This window comes from Notolepis coatsorum (genome assembly GCF_963971535.1).
Source record: "Notolepis coatsorum genome assembly, chromosome: 1".
Lineage (NCBI taxonomy): Eukaryota > Metazoa > Chordata > Actinopteri > Aulopiformes > Paralepididae > Notolepis > Notolepis coatsorum.
Genome location: NC_140165.1, coordinates 186,483,729 through 186,508,504, shown reverse-complemented (window position 1 = coordinate 186,508,504; position 24,776 = coordinate 186,483,729). Strand labels below are relative to the sequence as shown.

The following is a 24,776-nucleotide window of genomic DNA, read 5'->3' as shown; positions in this document are numbered from 1 at the left end:
TTCATTTTCTCAAGATCTCGAGAAAATGATCCTGTTATCTCGGGAAAACAACATTTGTTATTTCGAGATAATGACATAAATAACTCGAGATCTCGAGAAAACGAATTAAATTAACTCGTTATCATGGGAAAACGGAGTAAATAAAATGTATGAATGTATGGCCTCTTAGGGCTTCCGTACAGAACTATACAGTAAGTGTAAAATTGTACTATGTTCGGTTTAAAAAAGTAAAAGTCCAGGAAGATAGTACGTCACCCTGTGCTCATTGATGCAGTGAGGCCCAGTGATGCATTGTAAAGTCTGATGGCTGTCGGAATGAAGGACTTCCTGTGCCGTTCAGTGCTACATCTCGGGAGTCTTAGTCTAGCACTGAACGTGCTCCTTCTGTCAGCCAAGTCTGTGTATAGTGGGTGGGAGGGGTTGTCCCTGATGGCAAGGCTCCTCCTCTTTGCCACCACCACTAGAGAGTCCAGCTCCGCCCCTACCATGTTACTGGCCTTCCTGACTAGCTTATCCAGCCTGTTTGCGTCCCCCACTCTCAGTACGCTGCCCCAGCAGGTCACAGCGTACAAGAAGGCGCCCGCCACCACCGACTCATAGAACATCCTCAACATCCTTGTACAGACGTTGAAGGATCTCAGCCTTCTGAGGAAGTAGAGTCGGCTCTGGCCCTTTGTGTAGAGTGCCTCTGCGTGTTTTGACCCGTTCAATTTATTGTCGATGTGTACATTGAGGTATTTGTAATCCTCAACCGTGTCCACATCGACTCCCCTGATGGAAACGGGGGTCACACAGGTGCACTCCTCCTCCTCCCCAGATCCACAACCAGTTCCCCGGTCTTTGTCACATTTACCTGCAGGTGGTTTTTATTGCACCATGTGACGAAGTCCTCCACCAGTCCCCGGTATTCCTCCTCATCACCGTCCTTAATACATCCCACTATCACAGAGTCATCATAAAACTTCTGAAGGTGGCAGGACTCGATAGTGGAAGTCGTTGGTGTGTAGACGGTGAAGAGGAAGGGAGAGAGGACTGTCCCCTGCGGGGCCCCGGTGTTGCTGACCAGTCTGTCCGACACACAGCTCTGTAGGCGCACATACTGTGGTCTGCCCGTCAGATACTCAACAACCCAGGACACTGTTTGTGTCGATGTTTCTACGGCATGAATAACGACAGACACAAGTATCAAGTTCAGCGTGTGTAATCAAAGTGCTTGACATTCTCCTACATCCGGGGTATTTATGAAAACAACAAAAGCAAGCCATTGCCGATCGCCTCGATCTAACTAGACCCCGTAACATCTTCCTTTTCAAAGTAAACACCAACACATTAGAACATAGTGCATGCTACCATATACCTAATAAACAAAAGAACAGATTTTTTCCTATACCAAAAACATAACCACAGTGTGTTAACTTCTGTTTTTTTTTCTAATTAATCATTTTTTTTTAATTATAATGTCCATGTTACAAATTGAGTGTCACAGGTGGCTTAGACAATCACCCAGCCCTCGTATGTGTGTCTCTCTGAAGGTGCGGCACCGACAGGGCTAGGTGAGGCCCTTGGTGTGGGCCTGACAGGGCTTTGCTTGACCACAATAGGCAGAGCCTCGTCAGCACTACTCCCCGGAACCTGTGTTGGCTCCGGCTCGTACTCTTTGCAGGCCAAAGTAGCGGTTGGCTCAGCCACTCTGAGGTCAACCCTGTTACGTCGATAGCAGGAGCCGTCGACATCCACCAGGTATGATCTCGGTGCAACCCTGCGGAGGCAGATTCCAACCCTCCAGAGACCAGTGTTATCACCAGGCAGGGTCTTCATTCGAATGGTTTCACCTACCTCCAGCTCTGGCAGGTCCCGGGCAGACCGGTCGTAGAAGGACTTGGCAAGCTGCTTCCTGTGGCGCAGCTTTTCCGTGACCCCTACCACAACGACTGGTTCAAGGAGTGCACTGGAATGGAGATTTCAGCCGACGAGAAATCAGGCGCTGTGCTGGACTGCTGTCCATATTTTCAGTGGGAGTATTTCTCCAGTGCAGTATGGCCTTTCTAGGGGTCGTCACTGTCACGAATGGCCTTGCGTAATAGATTATTTGCAATCTTGACAGCTGATTCTGCCTTGCCGTTTGCTTTTGGGTACCTTGGAGAGGAGGTCACATGCTCAAACTCCCATCCAGAGGCAAACCGTGTGAACTGAGAAGTAAATTGTGGGCCATTGTCCGTGATGACCTTGTCTGGCTGGCCATGTCGAGCAAACTGTGCCTTACATCGCTTGATGACCGTTTCTGCGGATAAGTCAGGGAGTAGCTCAACCTCCCAAAAAAAACGGAATAGTGGTCGACTATGATAAGATACTGTAGTCCTTCTGTCTGTGACTGAACAGGTCCATGCTCACAATCTGCCATGGCCTGGTGGGCAGGTCATGCGAGAGCATGGTCTCCTTTTGCTGTTTGTGAGCATATTCGTTGCACGTTGAGCAGGTGCTCACAAAGTCCTTTATTTCTGTCTGCATGTTGGGCCAGTACAACGTTGCCGGTAGCATGCGTCTCCCCCTATAAATTATGACTTGAATGTATGCGTGCAAGCATCTCTGGGCGTAGCAATTTTGGGATGATTACTTTCTGTCCCCGAAACAGAATGCCGTTCTGTACACTGACCTCATCTCGGTAGTCGTTGGAAATGAGAGGTGCTCCTTCTCTCACATCTGGCCAGCCTATGAGAACTGTAAACTTCAGTGCCTGCAGACATTCATCCCGGTCAGTGTGCACCCGGATTTGCTCTAAGCGCTGGTCGCTTACATTTAAGTCGTCTGCCTGGTTCACATGCTGCACATCCTCATGAGCATGCTCTGAAGCCTCTTGGGTGCGTTGAGGAGAGGTTTGCTGAAGATAGAAATCATAGGCTTATCGTCTGTTTCTGCTCTGATTAGTTCCCGACCGTATAAGTAGTGGTGAAACCTCTGGCACGCAAAGACGATGCTGAGACACTCTTTTTCAATTTGTGCATCGTTTTTTTCTGTGGGGGTAAGAGCTCTCGAAGCAAATGCAATGGGCTGGCCTTCCTGCATGAGGCAGCATCCGAGCCCACTCTGGCTGGAGTCACTCTGAACTGTGATTAGTCACATCATAGTAGCGCAAAACAGGCATGGTTGTAGCCAGAGACTTAAGTTGATGAACTGCTGCCTCATGCTTGGGCAGCCAGTGCCAGGGGGTTTCCTTATCCATTAAGCGTTGCAATGGCTCGCAGACACTTGATAGGTGTGGGATGAAATTGGCCAAATAGTTGGCAAAACCAATGAGACGTTGCACACCTTTTGCGTCCATTGGATTGGGCATGTCAATGAGGGCCCTCACTTTCTCTGGGTCAGGCTTCAGTCCAGCGGATGAGAGAATGTGACCATGAAACCGGACGTCGGGTACTTTGAACTGCAGCTTCTTTAAGCCTAACCGTAGTCTGACCTCACGGCAGCAATCCATCAATGCCAGGAGCTTGACGTCATGGTCGCTCTCAGCTTCTTTGTCCGTGTCCCCACAGCCCACAAACAGGATGTCATCTGCAATGGGCTCGATGCCTTTCAGTCCATCCAGGAGCTCATGCTGTTTTTCGCTGATACACCTCAGGTGCCACAGACACTCCAAACGGTAGCTTGAGCCAGCGTTTCCTCCCCCAGGGGGTCCAGAAAGTGGTCATGAGACTGCTCTCATTGTTCAGTTTGCACTGCAAGAACGCATCTCGGGCATCCACTAGACCCCGTAACAGACACCAGGGGGGCCTCTACCTGCATCGCCTCCAACTTCTCACCCAGCAGCCCAGGCCGTATGGTATCAAAAGCACTGGAGAAGTAAAAGAAAACATGACTCACAGTGCTCGCCGGCTTGTCTAGGTGAGTGCATGCTCGGTTCAGCGGGTAGATGACAGCAAGCATCCTCTACCCCCAGTCGGGGCTGGTCACTGAACACATGTCAGGCAGAAACCCCTTTTGCTCTTTTCAGAAAACATGCTGCATGGGGGCAGGGGGTCATGGTACTAATAGGGTTAATTTTGTTTTTATAAATCTGTTTATTCAAAAAAAATTATTTACAAACTTTGTAAAAAAAAATTTTTAGAAAATGTAGCATCTCCAGGTTTTCTCAAATTTGGCTAAAGATCCTTTCAAGTAGAACCTACATTTCCTCTAGTTTTAGAACCTGTAGGACCCCCTTAACCCAACTGCTGTGTGTAAGTGGGGATACATGTTTCTACTTCAACAACATTAAGAGGAGAAGCCACTACAGTTCCCATCTCCCTGGATGTTCCCAGGTCAGGCAGAAGCCCAAAGACAGCTCCAGGAGGATCCAGGTCAAAGTTTCGATCAAGTATTTATTTGAATGTATTAAAAATGTCTGTCTAGTAGCTGGTGAGGGCTGGTTAATGTTTTCAACAAACTTGGTTTAGGTTATAGCCCAATGTGGTCTCCGTTTAAGTTATATTTAAGCCTATTAAGAGATTTAGACCACTAAGTCGAATTAAAAGGTCATGTAAAAAAACAATGCATGAACTTCATATAGGCCTACATTTCAACCCCTGAGCATATTTTGAATGTACAGAGTTCAGCTATTAAACAAATAGTTTGATCTCAAATTGTTGTTATTTACTATTTTGCTAAATGAAAAGAAATACTCATGTCAATAGCCTACATAAACCTATATAGATTACGTGTAGCCTATGGTAACTACATTAATAACAATAACTTCATTTTATATATCGCCTTTCAGAAGACCCAAGGTCGCTTTACATAGGGGGGGGGGGGGGAGATGACAAATTAACAAACATAGTGGACAGACACAACATATACATATAAAGTGAGAAATTAGGGGTTAAAGGCCAAGTCGAAGAGGTGGGTTTTGAGCAGTTTTTTGAATGAGTCCAGAGTTGGGACGGTGCGGAGTTCTGCGGGGAGGGAGTTCCAGAGGGTGGGAGCTGCCACACTGAAAGCTCTGTCCCTGAACGTCCGCAGTCTGGTTCGGGGGATGGAGAGCTGACCAGTGTCCGTGGATCGCAGGGACCATGACTGAGTGTAGGGGTGGAGGAGGTCAGTGAGGTACTGAGGTGCCAGAGCGTGAAGGGATTTGTAGGTGAGCAGGAGGGTTTTGTAGGTGATGCAGGATTTGATGGGGAGCCAGTGGAGGTGGATGAGGGTGGGGGTGATGTGCTGCCAGGGTTTGGTGCGGGTTAGAACCCTGGCAGCTGAATTTTGAACATACTGGAGCCTGTCCAGGGTTTTGCTTGGGACCCCGGACAGGACCCCGTTGCAGTAGTCCAGGCGGGAGGTTACAAAGGCGTGGATGAGGGTCTCAGCTGTGGAGTCGGAAAGTGATGGTCGGAGTCTGGAGATGTTTCTGAGGTGGAAGAAGGCGGATTTGGTGACGGAACTGACATGGGCTTGATAGGAAAGGGTGGAGTCCAGGATAACGCCCAGGTTGCGGACCTTAGGGGATGGGCAGATGGAGCAGCCGTCTATGTTGAGGGTGAGATCCCCAACCTTCCGGAGCAGGGCCTTGGGTGCCACAACCATGAGCTCAGTTTTATTGTTGTTGAGTTTGAGGAGATTAGATCACATCCAGGTTTTTATTTCATGAGCTGATAGACTCCAAAAGACAGGCAAATTCCATATAATATAATAATTTTAACAAATGTTTTTCTTTTTCTCAAAGAAATAATGTGAACAAGTAACTTTTTTTTCTCAATTTAAATTACATTTGTTTTAAGCCCGGAACAAGGTGTCCCAACGGACCCCACACACCGTTCCAACCGACCCTACCCGCTATTCCAAATGTGGAATGTGGAATGTTGGGAAAATGCACACCTTGTACATTGAACAGAATTGTTCCTTTCACTGTCTGGACTCTAAGAAACATTGTTGTTAGCAGACACCGGTATCTGTTCAGAGATCAAATCATTTTCATTAATGTTCAAGTAGTCTGTGAGTAATGGATGGAAGGTCCTGTCACCACTGGCGTAACTCTCTCTCAATGTGTGCCGGGGACAGATTTGGGGGCGTGGCGAGTGACGTCGATGGGGGGGGGGGGGTTAGGGCCCGTAGCCGCATTTCTGCAGACCCCTCTCTGATTGGTTGAACTCTATTTCTGCAGACCCCTCTCTGATTGGTTGAGCGAAGCCCCTCTCTGATTGGTTGAGCGTGCGCATGCGCATGAGCCGCGACAAGCTCCTCCAGAAACTCCTCCAGAAACTCCGTTAAGCTCCAGAGAGAGAGGCTGAAAACCCACAGTTCTTGCCCGACGGATGGGAGCGAATCCCGGATCCGAGGTTTCTGATGACTACCCCCAAAACACGGAGGTTGCGAACGCAATTTATACGCATGGAAGTATTGATTACGCCATAACGAATCATTAAAAAAATATACCGTTAACTGGAATATGTTGTGTGTGTGCCTTTCTGAATATGATTTGGGAGGGTTATAATAGAAGAAAGACAGTGTAAACAATATAACGTTATGTGAATAAACTGCGAAATAATAACTAATTCCTTGGTCAATAGAAGTCTCTGTGATACTTTCTGAATATGATTTGGGAGGGTTATAATAGAAGAAAGACAGTGTAAACAATATAACGTTATGTGAATAAACCGCGAAATAATAACTAATTCCTTGGTCAATAGAAGTCTCTGTGATACTTTCTGAATATGATTTGGGAGGGTTATAATAGAAGAAAGACAGTGTAAACAATATAACGTTATGTGAATAAACCGCGAAATAATAACTAATTCCTTGGTCAATAGAAGTCTCTGTGATACTTTCTGAATATGATTTGGGAGGGTTATAATAGAAGAAAGACAGTGTAAACAATATGTTTGACGTATTTTAACACACACCTAGGCTGACGACCCGAGCTATTATTATGCAAAGACAAGTACTTTAGCGAGTGGGTACTTGGCCCTTGCAGGGCAAGAATCCGACCCCCATCTACTGCTCTTTGCATAATAATAGAACAGGTAGTCAGACTCAGCTCTTTGGACGGTAAAACGTGGGGGGGACACTTTCCGCCGTCCCCGGCGTCAAATACGCCCCTGCCTGTCACTTAGTGTCCCAAACGTACCTGCTCTCGTGTATTAGTAGTAGTACTAGTAGTACTATAGTCATTGTACCATGTGTACCATGTGTCATCAGATAGATAGATAGATAGATAGATAGATAGATAGATAGATAGATAGATAGATAGATAGATAGATAGATAGATAGATAGATAGATAGATAGATAGATAGATAGATAGATAAGCATATATACACAGATCAGTTTAAAGAAATAGAAATAGAAATAGGACCCAGGCGCGCCACCCTGCGCGTCACTGCGTTTCTCGGGTAGCCGGAGCAGAGGTGGCCCCGCCCCTTACTGTCAACCCGTCCTCCTTCCCTCCTCCTCTTTTCTCCTCTTCCTCCTCTCCGAATCTCACATCACCTGCAGCAGCGGACAGACAGCGATGGAGGACAGACGCTGAAAATTACAAGCAAGGATTCATCTCAGCGACCGGAACGCACCGTCCTGGACCGAGACGCGGAAGTCAAGCATAATTATATGTTTGTGACAGCGGCTGTTTTTCTGAGTTACTCGTCTGGTCCGAAACTTATCCTGTCAGTCGTGTGATGGTAGTTTTTTCCGAAGGCTAAACGCAGGTTGTATTTTTGTACTCGTGTACTCGCCGTTTGTTGACAGTTTATGGGAGCAGCGGCAGCAGATTAGACCGCTCCTGTTAAACACACACACACACACACACACGCACACACACACGCACACACACGCACACACACAGATAATCACAAATAATCACAAGGTCGCGAGAGGAAAACCCGAAAGTTATTCTGACAGCAACAGTCCGCCGCCCCCCTTCTCCTCCCGTCTGTCTCCTGTGGGACCAGGTCTCTCCTCCCGTCTGTCTCCTGTGGGACAGGGTCTCTGCTCCCGTCTGTCTCCTGTGGGACCAGGTATCTGTTCCCGTCTGTCTCCTGTGGGACCAGGTATCTGCTCCCGTCTGTCTCCTGTGGGACCAGGTCTCTGCTCCAGCCATGTCCTCCGGGGACTGTGTCTCCATACCGGATGACCGGGCGTTCGCCAGTTTCAAGGCGGAGTGTCTGTGCGAGGAGGGCTGGGGTGTGACCTACAGCAAGACGGGCATCACCGTGTCGACCCACATCCTGGAGGAGGAAGGGTCCATCCACAAGATTAAGGTGAGAGGGGATATGGGCAGGAGAGTGGAGACACTAGACAGAGCACTCAGCAGATGAGACATTTATCAAGTTACTGGAACCTCTAGTACAGTGGTTCTCAACCTTTTTACACCAAGTACCACCTGAGAACGTAGCTGGCTCTCCCAAGTACCACCATATGACCGATGTTAAAATACAGTCTATTCAGCTATGCACAGTTCACGCAGGAGGCAAATGTATTCCTAATAACATTATTTATTGTTAACTTTGGTCAGACACAGCCACAATGTACAAAGGGGTAGCACTAGAACTAGCAAACTCTTCCACACAATTATCATACAATGCACGGGGCACTGAGAACATAATAACTAACATTCTCACATAGCAAGTGAGATAATTAAGAACAAATGTACTTAATTCAAACATACTCTCTCTCTCTCTATCTCACACATACACACTCACACACACAGTAAGTGACACACACACAGTGAGAACATTAATAACAGAATAATAACCATCATTATCACCAGTGGCGGACTGGGACACAAATTCAGCCCGGGACATTCAGACACACCAGCCCACACACCGGCCCACGCACCGGCCCCGAAACCGGGCCCACACAACGGGCGTTATGAAACACTTGTCCAGTATTAAACAACCCAAGGCTGTGGCTAAGGAGTCAACATCAGGGAGACCAAATCTACACACCGCCCCTAGATGTGCACTCATGCACAGTGCACACACACACACACACAGACACACACATACATATACCGTTACTTCCCGTCATTGGCATATGTTTTTTTTTTTACTAACATCTTAGTGCCTCATTAGCCTAGGGATTAAGGATACATGAAGTATTAACTACACCATAATAATATTGAGGTTTTGATCCATAGAAAGTAGGGATGTCCGATATTATCGGCCTACCGATATTATCGGCCGATATCGGCATTAAAATGTGATATCGAAAAATATCGGTATTGGTTTTAAAAAAATAATATTTTATTTACATTTCTATAACCTTTATTTACCCAGGCAAGCAAGTAAGAACCAATTCTGATTTTATTTATTGTCAAAAGTATGCATAATGTTGTGTTAATTCCACAACAAGAGATATGTAATGTTAATTACCTGAAATTATTCCATTTCTTGGGGCGGGAAACCCTGCATATATCGGTATCGGTTGATATCGGTATCGGAAATTAAGAGTTGGACAATATCGGTATATCGGTATCGGTAAAAAAGCCAATATCGAGCATCCCTAATAGAAAGGTCTGTGCTACACAATTTCAGTTAGATTGGATTTATTGTCCTTTAATTTGGCACTCATGACATTAGTTGCTTGCCGTTTAATCAACATTGAAAGACCCCCCACTTCCTCCCAGACACCCATTCCAAGAGCCTGTTTTCTCTCTCTCTCTCTCTCTCTCTCTCTCTCTCTCTCTCTCTCTCTCTCTCTCTCTCTCTCTCTCTCTCTCTCTCTCTCTCTCTCTCTCTCTCTCTCTCTCTCTCTCTCTCTCTCTTCTCTCTCTCTCTCTCTCTCTGTGTATGTGTATGTGTCTCTCTGTGTGTGTGTGTCTCTCTCTCTCTGTCTCTCCCTCTCTCTGTGTGTCTCTCTCTGTGTGTCTCTCTCTGTGTCTCTCTCTCTCTGTCTCTCTCTCTGTGTGTCTGTCTGTCTGTCTGGACTGGGCTCTCTCTCTCCCCTCAGGGTCAGCTGTGCTGGACTGGGCGCTCTCTCTCCCCTCAGGGTCAGCTGTGCTGGATTGGGCGCTCTCTCTTTCCTCAGAGTCAACTGCATAAGAAGAACATCAGCAATCAATAATAATGGCTTGAATTCATACAGCGTTTTTCAGCCTTTTGAAAACACCCAAAGTAGTAGTAGTAGTAGTAGTAGTAGTTTATTCAGTCATCATCTCACACATATACAATACAATATACCCCATCATTTAACAACATTTGATTTTACAGTGACTGAAAAGGTACAGACTGAAGCATAATGCTTATATATGCCTGTCCTATATTCTTAACAAAAATTAAAAAAATTGGCGGCTACGTGGCGTAGTGGGCAAGGCGCTCGCCACAAATACTGGAGACGCTGGGCTTGCCTGTTCGAGCCCAGCGCTCCACATTGCTTTCAGTTTAGCTGGTCGTTCATACTAATACACATTGGCCGTATTAGGGGGTGGGAAACTGATGGGTGGGGATCGGGCGTTGTGGACAGCGACTCCTACAGGTCGGTTGGTGCGCCTGCGCAGTAGAATCAGGAAGTGTCGGGGGCAGCGGGAGCCTCCCACGCGTTACTCCTCGCCACTGAGAGATCGAGCTGCGCAGGTGAAAAGATGCGACTGCTATTACCTCAAGTACCGGAGGGGACTTGTGCTATGTATGACTTAGTCCACATTGCAGCCGGCTTGTGGGAGGCAAGAAACAGCGTTCGTGACAGGGGAGGGTTGAATTGGATGATACGAAATTGGGATGGGAGAAAATGTAGAAAATGGGAGAAAAAGTGGATAAAAAAAAAACAAATTAAAAAAATTAAGACTCCAAAACAGTATTCTAAAAGAAAATAGCAAAAGAAAACAGTATTATTCACCCTTGTAGTTTTCAAAAATAGCTTTACAAACCATTTTCTTAAAAACCAAAAGCGAATTACATAATAATTATAATAATAATAATAATAATTTAGGACCTGCTCAGAGGTCATCAATCGGCACACATGCGATGCATGCATGCAATTCGTATCTGCGATTAACCCATCCCGTCGTCCTTCCCCCCCAAGGGCAGCCGGGAGCAGACAGGCGTCAACGTGAGCCGCGCCCGGGGACCAATCCAAGTGCTCCTGTCCGTCTTCGTCAAGGACGCCACAGTGTTAGCGATCTATTGTTGTGCATGTTTTTCCATTGGGTTTATCTTATCGGGGGGGAAACCCTTGCGAGCACGGGGAGAACATGCAAACTCCTGGGAGATACCCCACCTGGGTAACTGGCATCATGGAAACCTGGTCCCCAAGCGGGAATCGAACCCTGGACCTTCTTGCTGTGAGGCGACAGTGTTAGCCACTACACCACCGTTACTCATTCTTAACTGTATATCAGCATTGTTCCACAAAGCGCTTCACAGAAACCATCAAGCATTCACACTCACACAGTCATACACTACTGGTGGTTGTGAGCAGCATCAGCAAACACAGCTGCCCTGTGGCAGACTGACGGAATCATGTCTGCTAATCAGCGCCAACCACCATCAACAACCTTCATAAATACATTCAACATTAATGGAATAGGCTAACTACCAACTTAGCTGTAGCAGTTAGCAGTTATATGCAATCACATTTGTTTAACTACGGGGTAGTAGTTGACCTAGTTGTTAGCTTAAGCTAGTTAGCTGTGGTTATTTACAAACATGTAGATGAGACTAATCATATACAGATCGAGAACATGGCTAACAGTTGAGAATTCTAAGGTATATCTTATTTAAGCATGTAAAATGGCAACTAATCAATTCAATCAATTAGATTACCAATATTATATCAACATGAAAATTTGGAAGGGAACATAATAGTATTTTATTTTAGTATTTACTATTATAATATTAGTAGCCGATTAATTTGCAGCCCGTCCTAGGTTCTGATTGGCTATCTAGGTTAGCACTTTAGCTTCTGATGCTGTGGTGGGCACTAGTCCTAACATTGCTAACTAAACTTTTAGTCAGAGAAAAAACGCCACGAGTCACAACTATTTACGTCCACGTGCTGTAAGGAATCAGGAATACGGAAAGCACATTGTCTTGTAATAGAATGACTGAAATCACTGCAAGAGCTAGTATAGGCTAGCTAGCCCTCATGAACCGGCAGACACCAACAGTAGAATATGCACTAGGCTACTGCATGCACCTGTCATGTTACTGTTGGTTCCTTCCACTTGAACTTCATCATCATTAGCAGCAGCAGCGGGTAAACATGTCTGTAATTTTAGAACATTGTTCTGCGTCTTTTACTAGCAATTTTAGTTTTTTAATTCTGGCTTTTTCAGCTCCACCCTTTCTTTTTTTGCATTCTCCATTTCTGCGCTTCTAGGCCTACTCGCGGTTGGGAGGAAACGTGAATCTCATTCACTGATGTCTCATGTCTCATTCAAGACTGGCTAACAAAAGCATGTCTTTCACTTAACACCAAGAAAACAGTGTGTATGATGTTCACAAAGTCACCAGTAGAGGTCACTCACTCTAATGTGTTTCTGGGAGAGGCGGAGCTGGACATTGTACATTAATTCAAGTATCTTGGGGTCACATTGGACTCTACATTGACCTTCAAAAAGTCATGTGAAGAAAGTGACAAACACAGTCAAGTTTAACATCGAAAACTTCAGGCAGATCAGGCCCTGCCTGCCAGTTAATGCTGCAAGGATGTTTCTGCATTCAATGATTTTATCACACATCGAGTAGGCCTACTGTTTTATCAACTGATCTCTTTTATATGTCACTACTCTTACACCAATATAATTACTCTACAAAAAAGCCATAAAAGTATTTGATAGGAAACCAATTTCATTTCATCACTGTAATGTTTTAGAAAAACATAACATGTTAAGTTTCGAGAATTTCCAAGTTTTCAAATATACTTGCTTCATGTACAAGGTTATGCATGGACTTGCCCCTCCCCCATTGAATGAGTTCATCCAACAGAAAGCAGACACTGGCATTACCACCAGGGCCATCAGTAGAGGGGACTGTAAGGTGCCTTTTCGGTATACTACCATTGCAAAAACTGTGTTCTCTGTTAAAAGTGGTAACTACTGGAATAGCCTACCAGTTGTGATTAGAGAGTGCCCTACATACTCCATGTTCAAGACCCATCTTAAACTGCATCTTAAGGCAAACCAGAACTGTGATCATTTTTAATCTGATTTAGTTTATGCAACTTGTTTATTGTTTTATTGCCGGCCCACACACTGGCCCACACACCGGCCCACATAATGGCCCACACACCGGCCCACATATGGCCCACACACTGGCCCACACACTACACCGGCCCACACACTACACCGGCCCACATTAGTGGCCCACACACTGGCCCACACACTGGCCCACACACTGGCCCACATACTGGCCCACACACCGGACCACACACCGGCCCACATACTGGCCCACACACCGGCCCACACACTGGCCCACATTAGTGGCCCACACACAGACTCACACACTGGCCCACACACCGACTCACACACTGGCCCACATACTGGCCCACACACCGGCCCACACACCGGCCCACATACTGGCCCACACACCGGCCCACACACTGGCCCACATTAGTGGCCCACACACCGACTCACACACTGGCCCACACACCGGCCCACACACTGGCCCACATTAGTGGCCCACACACCGACTCACACACTGGCCCACACACTGGCCCACACACCGGCCCACATTAGTGGCCCACACACTGGCCCACACACTGCCCCCCAAAAAAAAAAAAAAAAGTAAAAAAAGAAAAAAAAAGTATAATTATTATTATTATTATTATTTTTTTTTTGACCAGCCCACTTTGGTCCCGGCCCATCGGGACCAAATCACACAGCAAATGAGAACATTATGAACAAAATAACAACTGCAGTATTTCATCCAATCTCTCTCTCTCTCTCTCTCTCTCTCTCACTCACTCACTCACTCACTCACTCACTCACTCACTCACTCACTCACTCACTCACTCACTCACTCACTCACTCACTCACTCACTCACACACACACAGCATGTTGTTGTCCATTGTAGTGTTGTCACGATACTGGAATTTCGACTTCGATACGATACCTTGAAAAGTATCGATACTTCGATACCATTTCGATATAAAAAAAATAATAATATATATATATATATATATATATATATATATATATATATATATATATATATATATATATATATATTTTTAAACAAATTTAGCTTTTGTTGCTGGTTGATTCTCCTCAGCTTCTCTCTGGTACTATAAGAGAAGATAAATATAACACTTTTAAAACCCTTTGTTTATCTTTAGATCACACATTTAAAAATAACTGTTCATCTCACTTCAATCATTTTAATTGCAGATGCAGAACATGGTATTTTCCCAAGCAGACAGATGTAAACACTGTAATCTGTGTTGCATGTACCTGACAAACTGAACTGTTTGTATTACAGTTAGTAACAGTTTCGATTTTTATTTAAAGATAACAAGAGCGAGAGAGAGAGAGAGAGCGAGAGAGAGAGAGAGAGAGAGAGCGAGAGAGAGAGACTATGCTCGGAGCATTTTAGTAACGTTACATTTTCAACAAGATTGCTGCTATTTAAACACTTCATGGAAACGGGGTAACGTTAACCTTATGTCGACTGTAGTATTGTATGACCTCGACATAACGTTTACGTTACTCCGTTTCCATGCAGTAATTGTAAAAGTGGCCAGCTAAGCTAACGGAGCTAACGGCTAGCAGTAGCTAGCTCTAACGTTACAACGAATCAGCTGTTGATATTATGCGCCATCAGTAGACAACGTATCATGTATTAAACTAGAGTTAATGGTTTAATGCTTCAGTCACAGTGACGTTGAAAGAGCAGCTGTCACGAACCTCTCATTTCTTTATGGAGATCCTCGTTGGCACTGATCTGTAACACCGCTTGCAAATAGCATTGGGGCAGCTTTTCTTTATCCACAAGCACAAGTTGCGGAGGCTCTGCATCTTCAGCTAAAATGTTTGTTTACTAACTGAAGACGGCTCTGTGAGGGGGAGGGCTGGACTCGGAGCAGGCGGAGGGGCAAGCATGCTCTGAACAGCGCGTCAACAACTTGAGGTAGAACACTCGCCAGCTGGTACCGATACTGCAGAAAGTATCGGTATTTCGGGAAATGAGTATCGAAACCATTTTAAATATTCAGTATCGATATATTTGACAACACTAGTCCATTGACAACTCACATAAGCAGGGCCGGACTGGGGAAATAATTCAGGCTGAATGTTTTTGGTTACAAAGACTTAATTTCCTGCATTCTGGTGCAGGTATTTTTTTAATTGTACGCTTTAAATGCCAGTGTTTGTGATGGGCATCACAAATTATTGTGAAAAATAAAAGAAACACAAAAAGTGAAATATTTTCAATATATCAAATGCAAAGTCGATTTTTCTGGGGGGGGTTATTACAGGCTAGCATGTGTCAATGATTAGCAACAACACTGATTTTGATTAAATTTTTTTTTTTTAATCTGGGGCTGAAGTTGAATAAAATATTTCTGACTGTTTAGACTGCATTACTCTCTGTCACAGTGACCTCCTGGTTGTTCCCCACTTAGGTTATCTAACTATCGCGCCGCCGCAACTAGAAACACTGGCCTGGCCTGCTTCTAAGTTCAGTGGCATGACTGCGGACAATTAAATAATTTTTTTAATATAATAATAAAAACATAATATTTTTAACATTTACCGGGGCCAGTTTCTAATTGCAGCCACCTGTAGGTCCTCTTTGAGAGCGGTTTTGAAGGAGGGTAGGGATTCACATTCCTTTACGGCTGTGGGTAGGGCGTTCCACATTATTGTGGCATAATTGCGAAACGTGTTTAGTCCCTTGTTTGTGCCGAATCTGGGGTGAACATGATTTGTGGAACTCCCTCTGGTGTTGTGGTCGTGGACTTCACTGACCTTTAGGAAGTATTTCGACAGGTACATGGGTATCTTAGTGGTGTAGTGTATCTTGAAGACCAGGCCCATTGCAAGTTGCTGTACTCTGTCGTCTACTCTCTAAGCCATCCTAGATTGTCAAAATGGGTAGGGGTAAGGTGGGTTTTAGGAGTAAGGCAGAGCAGTAGTCTGACCAGTTTGTTTTGTGATGTTTGTAGTCTTGTTTGTAGGGCTTTTGAGGTGCTTTGGTACCATGAGGTGCAAGCATATTAGTCGTAGAACCCTTGAATGAGTGCTCCTGTCTTCAAGGTATTCTTATTTAACAGAGAGGAGATCCTGTACAAAAATCTTGGTTGTTGCGTTGGTTGACTTTTTTGATTACATTGGTTGCCATTTTGTCACAGGAAAGATTTGCATCTGGGATGGAACCCAGGTAGGTAATTTCATCTTTCCTTGTGACAATATTGTCACACACTGTAACTGAGAAGCCGTTGGCCTTGCTGAGTTTGCTATTTGATCCAAAGAGAATGGATTCCGTTTTACCCAGGTGTAATGATCGTTTGTTATCAGCAAGCCAGGTGCAGATTCTGCAGAGTTCAGAGCTGAGGGATTTTTCAACCTGCAACTTGTCCCCATTGAGCCACACAGGGAATGGAACCCCTAACCCTGGCAGTGTTAGTGCCTTGCTCTCCCCATGCCACACAGGAACCCCAACTCTGGCAGTGTTCGTGCCAAATGAGTGTTTTAACTAAATGTAACTTTTTTTTGTTACTTTGTTACTACACAGTGATTTCCATTACATTAGAGTACAACAATAAGAAGCTTGGCATCCAACCAGAGTGCATATAGTATTATACAATGTACATGTGATTTTAAACTGGATATAAATTATATAAATTAATACTACTGAGTGATAGTGCTAATCAGATGTATGTACAGAGTTGTAGTATTAATATGTACAGTGATACACGTATAAAGACACTGGTAGTAAGTCATACTGGCCAGCAGCGTAACTAGTGAGAGTAGGTAAGGGATATGTACAGATATATATAATATCTACACATGTAAAAAGGGCTATATGCAGGTATGTACAGACAGATATATGTATATGATAAGAATAAATATAAATAAATACTGTATATATATATATATATATATATATATATATATATATACAGTATATATGGTATATACAGCATTATTGTACATGCTATCATACAGAGTTAATTGGGTAGACTATATGAGGTAGACAGTTAGTTATTATTATGATTACAGTGTAGGGCAGTTGTAGACAATGAAAGCAGTAGGTAGGTATACATTTAGTCATAGGCAACAGACAACAACATCATCATGATGATAATAAGACTGGCCCTCAACAAATAGATCATATAACAATAATATAAACAGGAGTATTTAATGATATATTTGAAAAAATATTGAAATCTTGATGTTTGGGATTTGAATGTGTAAAAGTATTTAACTAAACGTCAACAAGCGTGAATCGCAGTGGCGAATATTCATGGAAGCCAAGGGAAGCCAAGCTTCCCCAAAAATATGAACAGTCAAAAAAAAAAAAAAAAAAAAAAATTAATACTTTTTTTATATATAGTTTACAATAATAATTAAAAAATCATTATTTTTCATCTCTGTTATAATTTATTTTTTTAGAATTTTCTCCCTCTTCTCCTTCTCACTCTCTCTAACACTCTGTCAGACTCAGGCTAGCAGTCACTCTGTGCTCACTGCAGCTCAGGCAGAATAGAGAACATTTTCAGAGGTGGAGGTGTCTTTTTCTAGCGTCCTGGTCCGTCCACATTGTGGTTGGTTGTGGACTCCACAACCAATTATTAGCCAATAAGATTCTAGCTTAATAAAGGGGTTGGGTTAATGTAACACAGGGCCGTCTGGCTGCCAAGTAGTCTAGCGTCTTCAAATGACGGTGTGTCTTTATATTCAGTACCTCCAGCTCTGCAGAGTTCACTCTGTAAACTACGGTTATTAACATACTGCAAGACTGGTGCTGCAGACAAGAGACATGGTCTCATCTCAGGTGAGGAGACAGACAGGAGACATGGTCTCATCTCAGGTGAGGAGACAGACAGGAGACATGGTCACATCTCAGGTGAGGAGACAGACAAGAGACATGGTCTCATCTCAGGTGAGGAGACAGACAGGAGACATGGTCTCATCTCAGGTGAGGAGACAGACAGGAGACATGGTCTCATCTCAGGTGAGGAGACAGACAGGAGACATGGTCACATCTCAGGTGAGGAGACAGACAGGAGACATGGTCTCATCTCAGGTGAGGAGACAGACAAGAGACATGGTCACATCTCAGGTGAGGAGACAGACAGGAGACATGGTCTCATCTCAGGTGAGGAGACAGACAGGAGACATGGAGACATCTCAACACGTGCATGTCCCTCACATACCAGCTGTCGGCTACAATGGAAACCTGGGGAATTCCTTATATGATTAGGAGATATGTGTGTGCATTTGTGTATATCCTGGTTTGTGTAGAGGGAGGGGTCTCTTCAACAGGTGGTTGGTAGGGATGTGTGTGTGTGTGTGTGTGTGTGTGTGTGTGTGTGTGCGTGTGTGTGTGTGTGTGTGTGTGTGTGTGTGTGTGTGTGTGTGTGTGTGTGTGTGTGTGTGTGTGTGTGTGTGTGTGTGTGTGTGTGTGTGTGTGTGTGTGTGTGTGTGTGTGTGTGTGTGTGTGTGTGTGTGTGTGTGTGTGTGTGTGTGTGTGTGTGTGTGTGTGTGTGTGTGTTGAATGAGGAGGTGTGTTTTAAGGATGTGAAAAGCGTGTGATTACTCAGCTGGGTTACGTTGAACAAACTCAGTTTATCTTGTGTATCGTCTTCAACAGTGTGTGTTTATACTAGTAGTTTAACAGTGTCTTCAGTGTTGGGGAGTAGCTATATGTAACTGAACTAGTATACAGTGTCTTCAGTGTTGGGGAGTAGCTATATGTAACTGAACTAGTAGTTTAACAGTGCCTTCAGTGTTGGGGAGTAGCTATATGTAACTGAACTAGTAGTTTAACAGTGCATTCAGTGTTGGGGAGTAGGCTGTAGCTATATGTAACTGAACGAAAGGTTATCCTATAACCTAGTTATATTAATACTGGCTGAGCGTCTCGCTCTTCGCCATAATGAGATATCTCTTATCTCCAGCACCTACTGTGCTCATGAACAAATGCACCTATAGCTATATGTAACTGAACTAGTAGTTTAACAGTGTCTTCAGTGTTGGGGAGTAGCTATATGTAACTGAACTAGTAGTTTAACAGTGTCTTCAGTGTTGGGGAGTAGCTATATGTAACTGAACTAGTAGTTTAACAGTGTCTTCAGTGTTGGGGAGTAGCTATATGTAACTAAACTAGTAGTTTAACAGTGCCTTCAGTGTTGGGGAGTAGCTATATGTAACTGAACGAAAGGTTATCCGATAACCTAGTTATATGAATACTGGCTGAGCGTCTCGCTCTTCGCCATAATGAGATATCTCTTATCTCCAGCACCTACTGTGCTCATGAACAAATGCACCTGACCAGGCCCCGCCCCAGCGTCCTTCTATAAGACGCCGGACATGGTCACACTCCCCCTTCCTCGGGAAAAAAGTTTCCATCATAGAAAACCCAACCAAGGGACCTCAGGGCGCTAAGAGCGAGACGCTCAGCCAGTATTCATATAACTAGGTTATAGGATAACCTTTCGTTATATAGCATTACTGGCCTCGCGTCTCGCTCTTCGCCATAATGATATATGGGGCAGAGCAGACGCGTGGCCCGACAAGTGTACCCCCTGAGGACCCGCAAGCCCTACTACCAGGGGGGAGGGGAGTCCCGTCCACTCGCCCGTCCTAGTGAAGGGGGGGCGGCAGTCAACTCCACCAAAGTGCGAAAAAAGAGGGAACCAGAGACCCCTAAAAACGCACAGCACAGGCGGGACCACGTGTGACACATCACCCCGTGGCACACACGCACACACCCCTGCTAATCCACCGAAAGGCGGGACGCAGGGGAGGTCCCAGACCTCAGAACCGCCTGGGAGACAACCCCCAGTCATGTCCATGAGGTAAAACCTAACGAAGGGACCCGGGGAGGACCAGGAGGCCGCAGCACAGATGTCCTCCACGAGGCCCCCCCTAACAAGGCGGCAGAGGCTGCCACTCCACGAGTGGAGTGCGCCCTGACACCCCCAAGGGGGGCCTGTCCAGCCAACGTGTAGTAAAGGGCAACGCCCTCGCCCAATCAATGTGACAGGCCCCGCTTGGACAGTGCCTTACCAGCGCGAGGGCCACCGTAACAAACAAAAAGTTGATCGGTAGCCCTGAGATCCCGAGTCCGACTGAGGTAAACCCCCAAAGCACGGACAGGACACGACAGATGAAGGCTCGCCTCTAACCCACTAGCGTGAGGAGACGGATGAAACGCTTGAATCACAATATCCCTGGAGCGAAAAGAGCTCCGGATATTCTTTGGCACGAAGACTGGATTAGGCCTCAGAGTCGCACCGCTATTGGCACGAATAGACAAGCACTCAGGCCGCAACGAGAGAGCAAGTTTCAAGTTTCAAGTTTCTTTAATAGTTGTCATACAGAAGTACAGAATACTTTCATACAAAATGCTTCTTACTGTTACGCTCCAGAGACTGTGCTAGACAAGATAGTATCAAATAACATAGTATAGCATGTAGTTTAGAAGAAGAAAATGAGGTCACAGTGTTCGGTATAGACATATGTACAATGTTCTGAGTTACCATATAATATACAATACTATGCAGTGTACTAATGTACAGAACTATATAGTGCAAAGCAGAAATGGTTTGGTACAATTAGGTAAATTAGGTACAATTTACAGTAAGGTGTACGAGTTGTAGTGCAATCCTTCATCAATAAATATAAAGTGTGGGGAGTGGGTGCTACAGTGTGTTTGTTTAAAGTGGGTGTGTGCTATAAAGTGTGTGGAGTGGGTGCTACAGTGTGTTTGTTTAAAGTGAGTGTGTGCGTGTGGATGTGTGTGCTATGTGCGTTTGGTGGTTGTTGTTGTGTAGGGGAGGATCTATGGTGGTTGTTGTTGTGTAGTGTTCATTCATTGTTCGTTTAGCAGCCTGATGGCCTGGGGATAGAAGCTTCTTCTGAGTCTTTCTGTGCTCGCCTTGAGACTCCGGTATCGCTTGCCTGACCGCAGCAGTTCAAAGAGGCAGTTGTTCGGGTGACTGGAGTCTTTAATGATTCTCTTAGCCTTGCCCTTGCAACGCTTGTTGTAAATGTTCTGGAGGGTGGGGAGCCCCCCTCCAATTGTGCGTTCGGCTGAACGTGTCACTCTTTGTAGTCTGCTTCGGTCTTGTGCAGTGCTATTCCCAAACCAGGAGGTGATGTTGCCGGTCAAGATGCTCTCTATTGTACATGAGTAGAAGTTCTTAAGGATCTTCTGACTGACTTGGAACTTCCTTAGGCGCCTGAGGAAGTAGAGGCGTTGTCGTGCCTTCTTCACAACACTGTCAATGTGTGTGGTCCATGTCAAGTCCTCGGATATGTAGGCTCTGAGGTACTTAAAGCTGTTGACTCTCTCAACCGGTGCCCCGTCGATGCTGAGGGGGCTGTAGTCCTTGACCCCCGACCTCCTGAAGTCCACAATCATCTCCTTTGTTTTGCTGACGTTCAGGGAGAGGCTGTTTTCCTGGCACCATCCTGCCAGGACCTTGACCTCTTCCAGGTAGGCCCTCTCGTCGTTGGCAGAGATCAGGCCCACCACCACTGTGTCGTCAGCAAATTTGATGATTGTATTGCTACTCCGCTGAGCCACACAGTCGTGTGTGTACAGGGAGTAGAGGAGGGGACTCAGAACACAGCCCTGGGGGGCCCCTATGTTGAGGGTGATGGATGAGGAGGTGCAGTTGCCTGCTCTCACCACCTGGGGTCTGCCAGTCAGGAAGTCCAAGACCCACTGGCAGAGGTCATAGTTCAAGCCCAGGTCCCTGAGCTTGGCTATGAGTATGGAGGGGACTATGGTATTGAATGCCGAGCTGTAGTCGATGAATAGCATTCTCACATAGTTCCCCTGCCTCTTGTCCAGGTGTGATGCTGCTGTGTGCAGCACATGGGCTATGGCATCCTCCGTGGACCTGTTGGGGCGGTATGCAAATTGCAGGGGGTCCATGTTGATGGGGAGGGAGGAGCAGATGTAGCCCTTTACTAGCTTCTCAAAGCACTTCATGGCTATGGAGGTGAGAGCTACAGGGCGGTAGTCGTTGAGGCAAGCAGGCTTGGATTTTTTGGGTACAGGGATAATAGTGGACTTCTTCAGGCAGGTGGGGATGACAGCCTGTTCTAATGACAGGTTGAAGATGTCAGTGAATACTGGGGCCAGTTGGTCGGCACAGACTTTTAGGACGCGGCCGGGGATGCCGTCCGGACCTGCTGCCTTCCTGATATTCACTTTTTTAAAGGTCCGCCTCACCTCATGCTCTGTTACCCTGAACACTGCGCCTCCATCAGCAGCCGACCCCCCCCCCCCATTGCCGTGGCTTGTGAGCTGGTGTTGTTATTACCAGCGTCAAACCTCGCATAGAAGGTATTGAGGTCATTTGCTAAGGAGATGTCACTGTTCAGTTTGAGGGAGGCGCCTTTGTGCACACAGCTCACCCACGCGCTTAGCGGAGGTGAAGGCCAATAGGAACGCAGTCTTGAAAGACAGCCGCTCCAACGACACCTGCTCAAGAGGCTCAAACGAGGCCCCAGACAACCGGCCGAGGACCAGTTGGAGGTCCCACTCGGAGACAGAGAACGTTCCACCGGCTTGAGACGCCGAGCGCCAAGCAGGAACGTCCCACGAGAGGGTGGCTGAACAACGTTCCGCCCCCACACTCGACCATACGCCACTCCCCAGCGTAAGCTGTGGTAGAGGATGGAGCGCGCGCGTACCGGATAGCGTTAACCACAGAATAGTCAAGACGCATCCCCACCAGATTCACACTGTCAGCAGCCAAGCCTAGAGGCTGCCCCAGAACAGGAAGGCAGAACAGAGTTCCGCGTGCCTGACACATTGAATGTAGCGCAGACCGGGCAGCATGGTCTTGCCAGCTGCCCCCTACTGCGTTGGCTTGACACGCCCCCCCCCCCATCCCATGAGGGAGGCGTCGGTGAAGACCGTGACGTGTGACAGCCTGCTGCCCATGGGGATCCCGCTGGTGAGGGCCCCAGGCCCTCCCCAGAGGGCGAGGTCCCCCAGTACTGACATGCGAACCTTCAGCCGCTTCCACTTGCCTCTCACCGGGTCTATTTCCATACTGGAAAACCACCTCTGTATCCTCCTCATGAAGAGGAGGCCAAGAGGGACCACAGAGTGAGCAGATGCCATCATACCGAGCAGGCGCATCACGGACAGCGCAGTAACCGTCCTAGGACGGAACCTCCCAAGCGTGCCGAGAACACCCACTCGCCGCCGCTCTGAGAGGGATGCCCATATAGACCTTGAGCTTAGAATAAACCCAAGTACTCCACCCGTTGACTGGGAAGAGGAGTACTCTACTTCCAGTCTACAGCAAAACCCAGGCTGGTGAGGAATTCCACACCTGCCTGGTATGAGACCTGGCGATCTACCCTGACCGGCCAAGGACCAGAACGTCGTCCAGGGCAGAATACACTTCGTAACCCCCGACGACGCAGAGGCCCCAGTGCGGTCTCCACGCACTTGGTGAAGATGCGGGGAGCCAGAGAATGCCTCTGGTACTCATACGTTAAACCCTGCAAAGGAAGCGTAGGTAAGCCCTAGGATGGAAGATCGGGATGCGAATACTCATCCTACAGGTCTATGGAGGAGAACCAGGCCCCCACCTGACAGCGTTCAACAGGTGGGAGACGGTCAAAATGCTGAACCTTCCATGGGACAGGTCCAGCATGGGTCTGACCCCCCCCCCCCCCCCCAATCTCCACAGAGATTGGATCTCGTCGGCCAGAGCTGTCACTGCTGGTGACCCTGACAATAGGGTCTGTACCAAACCTGAAAACGGGTGGGGTTGTGTAAACACAAGTCCCCGCCTCAGCGTTCTCTCCATCCACCTCGACATATGGCACTGCTGTAGCCATATGTGATGATAATCCCAAGCGCACCCGCCGCCATTTGGCGCTGGTCTGCCAGAAACCGTAGATAGGCGGCCCGGTTCCACCCGCTGTGCGTTGCGCTGTGCGTTGCCAACCCTGGACTCGCCAACCCGACAGAAAGGGCCGGTTTGATACGGGGGAAGCTGACATCACACTGGGTGACAAAAGCTCCCCCACTGAACACCTCACCAGCATGGATTGCTGAGGAACTGTTCTACAGCTGGACATGCAAGGTGTGAGGCCCCCACACTGCCCGATAGGGTGGGTTCCTACACACCGTAGCCCTGCAGTGATATTACTACCACCCAAATCACGCGCGCCTGCCAGACCACCGCCGGTCTTCCGGCCGTGGGAGGCACTAACATGATACCCGGCCTGGCGAAGACGAGGTCGGGGGAACCCGCGCTGTCTCGAGCCCCCCTGCTGACAACCTTTGTAGTTGACGGATGTAACACCAGGCTCACCAAACACAGACGCAGAACGTGTGGCGTGGGAGCCGCTTGACAGCACAACATTCTCACGGACAGACCCAGGCCTAGCCAGCAACTGGGTGTCAGCCCCTGTCCCCATGAGAAGCAAAACGTGGGGCAGCTTGCGCTTCATTGAAGGCACGCGGCCCGCAGCCAAAGGAAACAAATCAGAGCCCTTATCCCGCTGGTGTTGGGGGAGGGAGTGACCGGAGAGCGAGCTAGACACAGATAGACGGCGATGTTTTTTTAGGGCGTGCTCATCTAATGTAGCCGATCCCTCGGCCGCCAAGGCTGTCGGCCTTGCGGTCACCTGTTTTCGTTGTGTCCAGGGTACCTCAGGCGGGGGAAACATGGCCG

General features: G+C 46.8%; 1 protein-coding gene across 1 annotated transcript in view; it reads left to right on the top strand.

Annotated features, from left to right (window-relative positions):
• The first annotated feature begins 7,448 nt into the window (after window positions 1–7,448).
• The window catches only part of stard10 (StAR related lipid transfer domain containing 10), a 148,387-nt gene continuing 131,059 nt past the window's right edge, over window positions 7,449–24,776 (top strand). The window contains exon 1 of the mRNA XM_084316178.1: window positions 7,449–8,217. Within this exon, the coding sequence (XP_084172304.1) occupies window positions 8,056–8,217 (162 nt within the window). The 5' untranslated portion in view covers window positions 7,449–8,055. The remainder of the gene's footprint in view (window positions 8,218–24,776) is intronic.